At 38.0% G+C, this 12,593-nt stretch overlaps 1 protein-coding gene across 1 annotated transcript; it reads left to right on the forward strand.

The window, feature by feature from the left end:
- Positions 1 to 3,972: 3,972 nt before the first annotated feature.
- Positions 3,973 to 9,013, forward strand: LOC104437139 (NADP-dependent glyceraldehyde-3-phosphate dehydrogenase). The gene is made up of 9 exons (XM_010050025.3): positions 3,973 to 4,276; positions 4,393 to 4,586; positions 4,772 to 4,900; positions 6,576 to 6,695; positions 6,827 to 6,963; positions 7,221 to 7,376; positions 7,589 to 7,967; positions 8,149 to 8,265; positions 8,588 to 9,013. Exons 1-9 carry the CDS (start codon positions 4,129 to 4,131, stop codon positions 8,699 to 8,701), a joined length of 1,494 nt encoding a protein of 497 aa, XP_010048327.2. The 5' UTR covers positions 3,973 to 4,128; the 3' UTR covers positions 8,702 to 9,013.
- The last annotated feature ends 3,580 nt before the right edge of the window (positions 9,014 to 12,593 follow it).

A 12,593-nucleotide genomic window follows, 5' to 3' on the forward strand; every position in this document is an offset into this window, starting at 1 on the left:
TCCATGAACCTCTTGGGTTGGCTCTCTTTCGACCTGTGACATTCTCCCCCACTCAATCGAGTGACGTCCTCGTCGCTCATAGCTTGACGGGCAGTCTTCTTGGCACTAGCGAGGGCTTTGGCATGAGCTTTCTTGTTTTTGTTTCGCTTCGCTCGGACGCTCACAAATGAAGGACCACATCCTTCTATGATCAGCTCGGACGTGGCACACGGCTCCATCTTCGGCTTGGACTGAGCATGCGGCGCATACTTGACCTCGGGGAAAAGCACTTGAATTGGCATGGCGTGTGTTGGAGTAGGATCCAACTCTACCTTCGGCTTCACCTTGGACAGCTTGTTCAAGCGCTTCATGGACTTCAAGCTTTTATCGAGGCGGCAGATCGTGGCGATGGTCTTGGTGTCGACCACCCCTTTGATCATGGGGATCGTCATCATGTATTTCGGATTGAGGATCACGAGGCACTTGGTCCTCATGTCAATCATGGATCTCACGCTATTGAAGAATTGCATACCAAGAATGAGATCATAATCATTGAGAGGGATTACCTTGAATTCCATCTTACCCTTCCATCCACCAATTTTGACGTCCACATCCGAAGTTGATCCTACGCCATGGACACCCTCTGAGTTGATTGACTTGAAGGTATTCTCGGTTGGCTCCATGCGAAGATTCAAAGCCTTCGCCACTTTAGTCAACATGAACATGTTCGACGCACCCATGTCGACCAAGGCGTATAGCGTTCGGCCGCACATGTGGACTTCCACGAAGAACATTTCTGAGTTTGACGCAGCTTCTTTTTCTTTGGTTGGCGATCGAGCTTGGACGGAGTTGATCATTTTCACGGCTCCAAGTCGAATTTATCGCCTTTCTTCTTTGGGCTCCTCCTCTTCTTCGATGGCAAGGAGGGTGTTGATTCAACCCTTCTTCGGGCACTTTTGGGTCCAATGCGAACTTTTGCAAATGAAGCAAGGAGAAGGCAGGGGTTGATCGAAATTACTCGTGTAGTCCGTCGGTGGTTGACCTCTTTGGAAGGACGGCTTGGAAGACCCTTCTCCCCACGTCTTGACTCGGCCGCTTTGATCAGGCGCGCCTCGGGGAGTGTTTCTTCCTTCATCTTTGGATCGATCCGACCTCCAATCTCTTGGCCTATTCCTTGGTTCAGCTTTGGTGAGGTCGACAAGCGACTCGGCTACGCTTAGCGCTCTCGCGAGACTCGTCACATCCCTTCGTTTGAGCTTGAGTAGTGCCCACGGCTTCAATCCATCCATGAATGCTCCAAGAGCCTCCTCTTTGCTTAGGTTGCGAATTTGGAGTTTGAGCTCCGTAATCTCTTTCACATATTCTCGGATCGCACCTCTTTGCTCGAGGCAATAGAGTTTGCTACGGGGCTTCCTGTTGAGCGAACTTGGGGAAGAAATAGTCCCGGAACTCCCTTACGAAGTCATTCCATGTGTCCACAGGATTGGCACCGCGCCTTGTCTTGTCACACCTATTGCGCCACCAAAGCATTGCGGTATTAGATAGGAACATCGAAGCAGTTCGTACCAAGAAGGCCTTGTGAGATGGCATGGGGGTTGAGGGGAGCATGATGGTGGCGGAGGGAATGTGAAAGAGATAGATATTATGGTTAGGCTTTTTGAGTAAATTCTTTGATGTTGTGTTGCTTTTTGGTCATTTTAGGTAATTGAATAAGAAAAGGATCTCTGTGCTTTCCCATAACAGAGCTTAAAAATGGAGCTCTCAGCCTTTCTTTTCTCTCCATAACACTCTTTTAACGGATTTAATTAGGAACAATGATCCAGGAGATGATTTTCTCCCTCTTTTATTTCCTTTCTTTCTTAATGCTGTTTCAGTACTTTCTTGCACGTTATGGTGGGGGTAGCTGTGCTAAGCTCTTTTATTTTATTTTATTTTTCTTCGTTACATCCAATACTGCGCTTTGATTAGGATGCACCGCGTCAGCTATCTACTACATCGAACACCGTTTCCCTAAGTTACTACGGACGTAAATTAATCCAAACACACTAACGTGGAGCGCAACAAGGTTAAGACTAGAGACCTCAAGAGACCGTTTAAATGCGGATCATAATTCTTCTAAAAAGGCTTATTTTGATGACCTATGTAGTGCATAGCATATAAAGTGAGTAGTATTATTACTATTCCTTTAAGATAGAAGGAAATTCCCACATTAACTTGATGAGTTTACTCGAGTCCTCAAAATCATGAGCTTGAGACTAAAAATGCAAATGTTTAGTTTAGCATTCTAACTTTGCTCTCCGTTAGAAGGTATGGATGGAAGCCGGAAGCGCCTGGAATAGGAAACCCTATCTAAGATCTTATTGTTTTATTGGCGCCTACATAAATGATTGCTTGCTTACCAAGACATAAAGAACATAAATCTTCCCTCTCATCATTTTATACTATAGTGTGTGCAAATGTAAAATAGCGTGTATTTTCCATGTGTTTTTTTTTTTTGGAACCCATTATTTAATATATTACATCAATCCTAAAATGTATTTTTTTTTTATGACCCAAGGAAACCCATACAGCCGGTAGGCGCAGGCAAACCCTAGGGCCGCACGGGGAACCATCACCCCATGCAAGTGTTTAAGGCACCAAGCGCCTCCGCTGGGTTTCGAACCCCTCACCTTGAGGGCAATGATCAACGGAGCCTTATCTAGCGGAGCCACCATGGCAGGTGGTTCCTAAAATGTATTTAATTCTAATAAAATGAAAAAAAAAAAGGTTAATATTGCCAGAAAGTCCAATGTAAATTTGTCACAAATTTACCATAAGTTAATTTTTTGAGTACCAAAAACTTGAACTGATATACCTGTGATAAATTTACCTTTCGTTAAATTTTATTGTTGAACTACTAAGTTGGATGACACATGACGATTGACAGATGTATCAATTTGGAGTTTTTTTTTTTAATGACCATGGAACCGCCTCGCGGCCAATAGTAGCTACGCGTAAACCACGAGAGGTGCTAGCGCAGAGACCCACCTACCATGGCTCCTCACTTGAGTCGGCATCATGACGAACTGGGGAATTGAACCCCGACCTTGTGTATGGCCAACGTGCGATTCCACCAACTCGGCCACCATGGGGTGGGTACCAATTTAGAGTTTTATCCTCCATTTGTTATAAATACACCGGTTTGTGGTATTAATCCAATTTAACAGAAATTAATGAAGAGAAAAATTATCTTTAATGTATCGATTTTGGGTTTTTATGATCAATTTATCATAGGTATACTAATTTGAAATTTTTCAAAATCAAAAAATTAATTTGATGTAAATTTGTTGTAAATTTACCCTTAGATTTTCCATGGTATTAAGTTAGGAAAAAATAACAATAAAGTACAAAAACGTACTTTTTTCTCTTAATTGTAAAAACATAAATAATTATTTTCAAAATAGGGCGGAGACAAGCAATTAAATTTAGGGTTTTTTTTTTTTTGTCAATTCTATTCTAATTTTACTTTAACTCTCACTCTAAGACTTTTGCCATGTCTCCTTAAGGTGTGAAAGTTGAAACTCATACTTAAAACTAAATTATCCCCACCTCAATCTTCTGAGAAAGTTAAAATTCGAACCTTTCACCTTCTCATTTCATGTTGAAAGGTTGGCCATTAAGGAAATAAATTTAGAGATTAGAGATGATCAAATTTTAGAGAGAGAAATTAAATTTAATGGTTAAAGATGATAAACTTTTCAACCGTAAGCCCAATGAGAAGAGAGGAACCTAATCTCTCGCCGCCTCGCCGCCTTAACTTGCTCATGAATGGAGGCGTGCGTGCTGATGTCTTGATCCCATTTTCGGACGGAGAGACCCGATTCTCCATTACGTATTTAATTCGGACTCGTTCAAAGAGATTAGGGAGTGGCGAAGAAATACGATTGAGAACCCAACCACGTGCAACGCAGACAGCGCAAAAGCGAAATCTTTGATAAAGATCTCGACACGCAAACTCACTGCGTTTGACCCAACATCGCAGAGAATCCAAGCAACTCTCTCTCTCTCTCTCTTCCCCTGTTGTAAGTCCACGCGTGAGCATCTCTCCCTCTTGCTCTAATCACAGCGATCACTGATCGGTACCCTTTTGGGTTCGCGAGGAGCTAGTGCATGGCGGGCAGTGGGGCGTTTGCAGAAATCAAAGATGGCGATGGGGTGTTCCGCTACTACTCCGACGGCGAATGGAAGGCATCGGCTTCCGGAAAGTCCGTGCCCATCATCAACCCCACCACTAGAAGCACTCACTTCAAGGTCCAAGGTACCCGCTTCTGAACTCCAGTGGTTCTTCTGTTGGTCTCGCTCAATTTGTCAACTTTTGATTAGTGTTTAGCTAGTTTGAATAATTTTTTTCGGTTGGTTTCCGAATTCCAACAGCCTGTACACAGGAGGAGGTGAACAAGATCGTAGAATCAGCTAGGGCCGCGCAGAAATTATGGGCCAAGACTCCTCTGTGGAAGAGAGCTGAGCTGCTCCACAGAGCTGCGGCGATCTTGAAGGAGCACAAGGCTCCGATCGCCGAGTGCCTCGTCAAGGAGATCGCGAAACCCGCCAAGGACGCCGTCACCGAAGTATGTTTCCCACTCTATAAACTTAATTAAAACTAACTCTGGAAATGAAATTTGAATTCACAGCTCTTGCTTGTATATTCGGAAAGTTGCAATCTTTGTTAGATGCTTCTCTTGTGTTCGAATTTGGAAGCATAGGGCACTGATAACTTCTCTTTACTTTGCCTTGTGATAATATGAATTTGAAGGTCGTGAGATCTGGGGATTTGATATCGTATTGCGCTGAGGAAGGGGTGAGGATTCTTGGAGAGGGGAAATTTCTGGTGTCTGATAGCTTCCCAGGGAATGAGAGGACCAAGTACTGTCTCACTTCTAAGGTAAATTTGCACTTCTCTCAGTCGGTTTTACAAATGTCCCTGTGGTTTCTGACCAATTCTCTCTTAGTTTGCCTGTGAATCTACAACTTAACTCCATGGTTTGTTTTTGCTGTCCATTTATCTCTGCTTAGATAGGCACTTCGCATAGTTCTTTTTAAAAATATAAATAAGCTGATGACTTGTTTATGCCCTGTGCACTCTGCCCATAGAAAACATAAGATGGATTAGAATTATTAATAGACGCTTCATTGACTTCTGCCCGAAAAAAGAATGAGGAAAATTAAGTCATGGATCTGTGAACATTTTTAATTTCGTGTACACCTCATGCTGGGTATATTCCATCCCATATGCCATTTTTCATTTACTTCTCCTTTTATGTCTTCATCTTCACAGTCCTATGTCTCTTTCATAAGCAGAGGTCAGGCTGGGGGGATACTTTTACCATAAATTAACTTGATTGCTGTGGATAATTGATCCATTAAATATGAGCATATTTGTAAGCTTGAGAAATTTAATTCTCATGCATATTTTGTCTTGGGTTACTGAAGAAAGTATGTTTTGCGAATTAATTGAACACAAGACCATATACGCTGAAAGCTTCTCCAGATGACTGAATAGCTGAAGGGTACAATGGATCTATACTGAATCATGCCATGCCTTCGCCTAAACTAAAATTTACTAAACATGCTTCACCAGAGGTTCCTCACGTCTCATCCTAATACATTTGAAAAGGTGTCAGATTGCATGCGTTAAACGTATGTAGTTAGCAGAATTGAATATAACTTTGGGAAATCTTTTTTATTTTTTTAAACTAAATTTTAGAAAATCATTTTGCTAAGGTAAACTAAAATTGGCAATAGATGGATGATGCAAAGTCTGGCTTCAAATGCTACAATCTAATGGAAGAAAATATACCATTGTGCCATGTTTCACCTTTCATTGACAGTAATGGATATCCTTGAAGCAATAGTAATTGGATTTAGTACTCCATGCAGGTCATACTAATCAATCATGTCTTAGTTCCTATAGAATTGGATTTCTCATGAAAATAACATCCAGCTCTAATATGTGTTAAACAAGGAGTGCATGTTGTTGTAATAAGTAGTTATTTGCTTAGACAAAATGGTGGTTATTTTTGTTCTTATTAGTCCTTTTCTTTTGTGATTTATGTTTGTGTCACTTGATAGAGTTGGTTGATCCTTACAAACAGAATGATAGTTTCATGAGAAGTGGCACCAACTAGTCTCCTGTCTGCGTGTATACAGCTGATTTTCGCTATTGAGGAAACCTCAAACCCAACTTAAAATGAAAATGGCTTGCCATATCTCAGCAGTTAACAGTCCCCAATTTTAGGCCATTAATTTAAAGTTGATGGAAGTTGTGAGCCAGAGGACAGTAAAATAACATTGTCAAGAAGACACTTGAGTGCAGGGGAAGGAGGTTTTTATATGTCCTTTTAGATCAAGTAGTGTTTACGAAATCTCACCAGTACCGAACTGAGGTCGATGTCAAAACTGATAGAGGATTAAATCTGTATCTGGTTTAACAATAATGCAAAGGAAGGATCTAGATCTATAGTTAGGATATAAGTTATATCAAACCATGGTAATTTTATGTACTATTGTGTTTCTGAGAAATGAAGCTTTTCAGAGATTTGACTCTCCTTAGTTTGCAGATTCCGTTGGGGGTTGTTCTGGCTATCCCTCCTTTCAACTACCCAGTCAATCTCGCTGTTTCTAAGATTGCTCCTGCACTTATTGCTGGAAACTCAATAGTTCTGAAGCCACCAACCCAGGTTGGTTGATGCTGAGGATCAATCTTGATTGCTCTTCCCTGTTTCATCTCATAATATTTGAGGTGGTTGTCTGTCCACCAACTGTTCATAAAGACCGACATGCTAAATGAACTTATGCCTTATACTTAAAGGGTGCTGTTGCTGCACTTCACATGGTACATTGCTTTCACTTGGCTGGCTTCCCCAGAGGACTCATCAGTTGTGTAACAGGAAAAGGTTCTGAGATTGGCGACTTCCTCACAATGCATCCTAGTGTCAGTTGTATCAGGTGATTCTTTCTACATCATTGCACATCATGTCCAAAAGGTCCTTGAATTTTTCAGAGTGAACTGCACCGTAAGAGAATTATTTTGCAAAATAACTTCTTGTTGGAATGTGGGGGAAGATTTGTTTCCATCCCTCAAATTTGTCCGCATCAAAATGCTTTATGAGGGGGTGCAGCTCTCTTCAAGCTCAAGATCTATCATTTATCCGTCTTAGGCATGTTGCAGTTGCATGATCTGACGGGGCAACCCTTCTTCTCAGTTTCACAGGTGGGGACACTGGAATAGCCATCTCTAAGAAGGCAGGCATGATCCCACTTCAGATGGAACTGGGTGGAAAAGATGCATGTATCATTTTAGAAGATGCTGACATAGATTTGGCTGCGGCTAACGTTGTTAAGGGAGGCTTCTCTTATAGGTAATCTTTATTGTTCTCTAATAGGCAATTTTAAACCAAGAATGCGTTTCTCTTCTCAGCACCACGTGCTTAAATTTTCAGTTGAGCTTATAAGTTCTAGATCAATGCAATACAAGATCTGAATCATTCATTTATCTAACTGGAGTAATGTTGCTTTGGTTGCATTTGTTGCCAAAGGAGATATCTTGACATTATATTCTTTTTATAATCAGTGGTCAAAGGTGCACAGCAGTGAAAGTGGTCTTGGTTATGGAATCCGTAGCTGATAAACTTGTCGAGAAAGTGAATGCTAAAGTGCAGAAGTTGACCGTAGGAGCTCCTGAGGATGACTGCGATATAACTCCAGTTGTTACGGAGTCTTCAGCCAACTTCATTGAAGGGTTGGTGATGGATGCTAAGCAGAAAGGAGCGACATTTTGTCAAGAGTACAGGAGGGAGGGTAATCTCATTTGGCCTCTATTATTGGATCACGTTCAACCCGATATGAGGATAGCATGGGAGGAGCCATTCGGTCCAGTTTTGCCAGTCATCCGAATAAACTCTGTTGAAGAAGGAATTCACCATTGTAATGCTAGCAACTTTGGTCTTCAGGTTTGACACTTGTCGTTATCCTTATTATTATTATCACTGACAGGTGTATTCTCATTAGCCATACTTCTCTCATGTACGGAGTACAAAACTCTTTACCAGAAAATAGACTATACAGAATCAGAATAATTTCCGTTGATTGTGACAAATGTCTGTTTTCTGCACAATGTGCACGTGTTTACAGGGGTGCATCTTCACAAGAGACATAAACAAGGCGATACTGATTAGTGATGCAATGGAGACAGGAACTGTTCAAATAAATTCTGCCCCAGCTCGAGGACCCGATCACTTTCCTTTCCAGGTAATTTTCGTTCTTTGTCAAACAAAAAGAGGGAAATCAGCATAAAAATACCAATATGTCGTTAGTAATGAGTGCAACGTCATGGAATATTAATAAGCAAGGGTAGAATGCCTTTTCTGGGTCCTTTGGGCAACGGAAGTTTGGATGAACTGAACGGCGATTCAGATGCAATAATCTTACTTTATAGCCCATCTTTGAGGATTGAATCACCAATGAAACAGCCCCTGTTAGCGTCAAATGGTGAAGAATCTAGTCTAGACAGTCCTTTGGTTTGTGTGTGAAATAACTCAGCCTTCTTAAAAGATGAACGATGTTGCCGCAGGGCGTGAAGGACAGCGGAATTGGTTCCCAAGGCATTACCAACAGCATCAATATGATGACGAAGATCAAGAGCACCGTTATCAACTTGCCGTCACCTTCATACACAATGGGCTAATCGGTCGCGACTCACAGGTCGGAGCAGGTGGCGCCGATTGCCTTCTACTGTGATGTATTACCCGCCATCGTAGTCGGTGAATTCGATCCGTTTGTGCTGGTGTTTTATATAGATATGCCTAGAAAGCGAGCATAATAAAGTCTCCGATGACTACAGTGTAAATATGCCGGCGGCTCCTTGACTGTAGCCATCCATCATTCGAGCCTGTAATCATATCGGTAAACACGGTGAATTGATGTGTACTCACCACTTATTACAATATTGCCTAACATATTAAAATAACGTAGAAGACATTTTCCGAAGTCGTTTGTATAGGTTGTTAAAAATCTCACGATTTCATCATTCGATCTAGCGATATGATTTTACGAACCCCTGGCGATTGTACTTAGAAACCCGATTTTATGATCCTTGATGATGAATTTCATTTCCATTTACGCTTATGCGTAAAACTGCGATGCAATTATCCAACTTTCATGAGATTGTGTGGGTGGATTTCAGGGAGAGAAATAGTTACTTGATGTGTGGGTGGATTTCAGGGAGAGAAATAGTTACTTGATCATCAATAATATTTCTTTCGTGACTGTTCAATAATTCTTTTATCGTCAAAACAAATTTAGGGTAACATCTCTTTCGAACATATTTTTCTCAAAATAGTTATTTGCTTATGCTAGTCCATCTTTCAATCTTTGTAAGACGAGTGCCAGACTAAAAAATTATTTATAAACAAAGAAAATATATTCATGAATCTAACATAATAATGTTTAAAATGTTAAATATTTAAAGAAATAATAGGGATGAGTACGTTGGAAATCCTAAAATATAGAGTTGAGCAAAAGAGCCGGATTGAACTGACCATTTCCTAAAATGAGAAACTAGTGAATATTGGTTTGGTTCTAGGTGTGGACTTACCCACCCAAACCATCTTGACTGGAGCTTTTAAAAAAAAAAATTAAAATCTATAAGGTTACGTTTGGTCATCTAAACTTTTAGTTAGGATTAGATATGACATAATATTAAATTCAGAGATTTTGTTATATCCTATCATCGTTTGATGAATTGCATAAAGCTGGATTTTTTCACATCCTATTTGTTCATTATTTGATGTGAACAATATATCGATGCAATGAACCTAAAAATTGCATGAACAGAGATTGTGAGAATCTTGCATAGCACCCTTGCCTGCTTCATTTTTATTTTCTTTATTTATTTATTAATTTTCCTCTCTTTTTTTATTTCTTTTCTTTTTTCTCCCATTCTATCATTTTCAAATAATTTTTTTATTAATTAGTAATTTATTGAATTTGTATTATAATATAGAAAGAAATTCAAATATATAAATAAGAATAAGAATAAATAAAAATGAAATTGTTGTTCCTCCTCTCATAATGAGAATGTGTATAACCCTATTCCGAGCCGGTTCGATATGGAACAGACTTATAACTATGGGATCGACTCAATCATTAGATTATAGAGTATAAGTTCATAACCCTAGCCCATTTCCATTTTGGGTGGAACAGATCTACTCATTTTTTTTATTCCAATTAGTAAGAAGGATCTTAAACTAAGAAATAGATTCTAGCAGCTAAAAGAGGGTTCATTGATATATTTTTAGATAATAATAGATAGAATAATGCTAGTAAAGAGTCCGATTGAAACCAATAAGTATAGACCAACCTATCATCCACACCAAAATAAATGATGTTTTTAAAAAAAAAAAAAAAAAAAACCTACTAGTGGAGGAAGACCTCCTAGGGATAAGAGACGTGGGGATGAAGAGACAGCTAAAAAAGGATCTTTCATGTATAATCCTACATAATCTCCAATGTTATCAGTTTTGGTAATAAACCAAGTAATGCGATGCAAGCAAAAGTTCCTATATTCATGGAGATATGGAACAACATATAAGACATCATACTTGCATATCCACCATTTGAGTCTCCAACAATTATTCTAGTAATTACAATATTCGAGTTGACCATGGAAAAATATGCAATCATACATTCCACGATTGCTTGATTAATAGCAATGAGATTCCCAAATATCATGCTAAGAATAACTAGGATTTCTAGAAGAAGATGTCATTTGTTTGATGAGAAATAAAAAGAATATTGAAAATTTGAGTAACTAAAGCTGAAGCAACTACTTTCAAGGTAACAAGAAGAAAATAATCGATTTAGCAACTGATTTTTAGAAGAAGATACCATATACCCTACGTCAAGATTCCATCAGATGATTTTTAATTAAAAAAGTGTTGTTTTTATTTCACTTAATTCAAGTGGTTACCATGTTAACATCGTTTATCTTCCATTGTCTATGTAGGAAAATTTTTAACGGTACTTATTGAAAGAAGGTAAATACGTCATACATGTATAAGTTTGGGATTTATTATCACAAAAAAAAAAAATCAGGTAATGTGACGGTAGACATAATTTTGGGTTTTTGGTGGCTTTTCCTTCATAAAAAAGCAGACATTAAGAGCAATTTTATCCACCTAAAAGTATTTTACGAAGTATACAATATGAATTATAATGTGTTCTTAACTATTTCCCATTATTTTTTTTTTGTCTCATCATAGTCAAATAAAATCTTCTTCAAAGTTATGTTATTGTCGAACAAAAAAAAAAAAAAAAAAACTATGTAACTGATTCAATAACTTATTAGTTTTTGGATATGCCTACTCATGCATCTTATACATACAAATTAATTTATAGCAAAATAATTACTTGTGCATTCTGCCGATTATCATACAAAACAATAATTTGGAGCATGAAAATTTTAGTATAAGTACACATAAAACCAAATCATTAGACTATGAAGCAAATAATTGCTATAAAATAAAAATTCACAAACATAGTGTAAAATATCATATACCGCAAATATTATACTATTTCTGAAATGCATATAGAAAAATAAAAAAACTTTGTCTACTAGTTAATAAGAGAAAAACGTGAAATTATGTTATTATGCTAAATAAAAAAGTATTCTTAAAAGCAATGAGTTATAATTAAATTAATAAAAAAAAAAAGAGAGAGGGGAAGAATGGGGAGCAATAAATCGGTACATATATGTCGATGCGACTTTTTATGGAGAATGCATCAAACCTTTTCTTGCAATAAGGATAGTCGAATTCTTATAATATATAATTGAAGGTGGTACATTCAAATACAACAATTTGAGAAGATTTTGTTATAGCATATTTGTATAGATGTTTCTTTTGATAAGAAATGTATCCTTATAACTATATCCAAAAGAATGTACCACGATCATTGAATGTTTTTTTCTCCTAGCTTTTTCGAATGATATAGAACAACCAAGTTTTTGGCTTTTCAATAATCACCATATCTCATGATATCATCACAAATTAAAATCACTTGATCTAATGTATGGTAATAATTTCAATTGTTTCAATTAGTAGTTCACTTCTACATAAGAGGTACTATTGTGAATTTAGCATTTATAATTCAAGATCTTAATCAAACAAAGAGAGTCAAGAGAGTCACACCAACATTGTCAATTTATAATGAAAGGGCCAACCAACTATTGTCATGACTTTAAATTTAAACTCTTAAAAGTCCAATACTTTGTCATTCAACAACGTTCAAGTACATCATGACTTCCTTCATCTGGGGGGGAAATGTGATGTATTTATCATATGTAAAGAATCAAAAGAATATTTATATAAGTAACGGCGTTGCTTGATTGCATGTAGATCGGTTGGATCGAGAGAAAATTTGAAATGATTGCATAATTTATCAATGTCATTGTTATATATATAACCCATTATAAAATTCCGGTGCATTAACTATAGAAAGTAGAATCTTATTTCTTAAAGAGTTTGTCATTATCTTAATCTTTTTTAGTGTAATATCTCGTTCAAATATTTTTATCTAGA

Source organism: Eucalyptus grandis, chromosome 3, assembly GCF_016545825.1.
Source record: "Eucalyptus grandis isolate ANBG69807.140 chromosome 3, ASM1654582v1, whole genome shotgun sequence".
Lineage (NCBI taxonomy): Eukaryota > Viridiplantae > Streptophyta > Magnoliopsida > Myrtales > Myrtaceae > Eucalyptus > Eucalyptus grandis.

Excerpts from the sequence above, each read along its gene's own strand:
- LOC104437139 (XM_010050025.3), top strand. The coding sequence starts at position 4,129 with ATGGCGGGCAGTGGGGCGTTTGCAGAAATCAAAGATGGCGATGGGGTG. Across the intron at positions 4,901-6,575 it reads AGTACTGTCTCACTTCTAAG|ATTCCGTTGGGGGTTGTTCT; the intron begins GTAAATTTGCAC and ends CTTAGTTTGCAG. Across the intron at positions 7,377-7,588 it reads AAGGGAGGCTTCTCTTATAG|TGGTCAAAGGTGCACAGCAG; the intron begins GTAATCTTTATT and ends TTTTATAATCAG.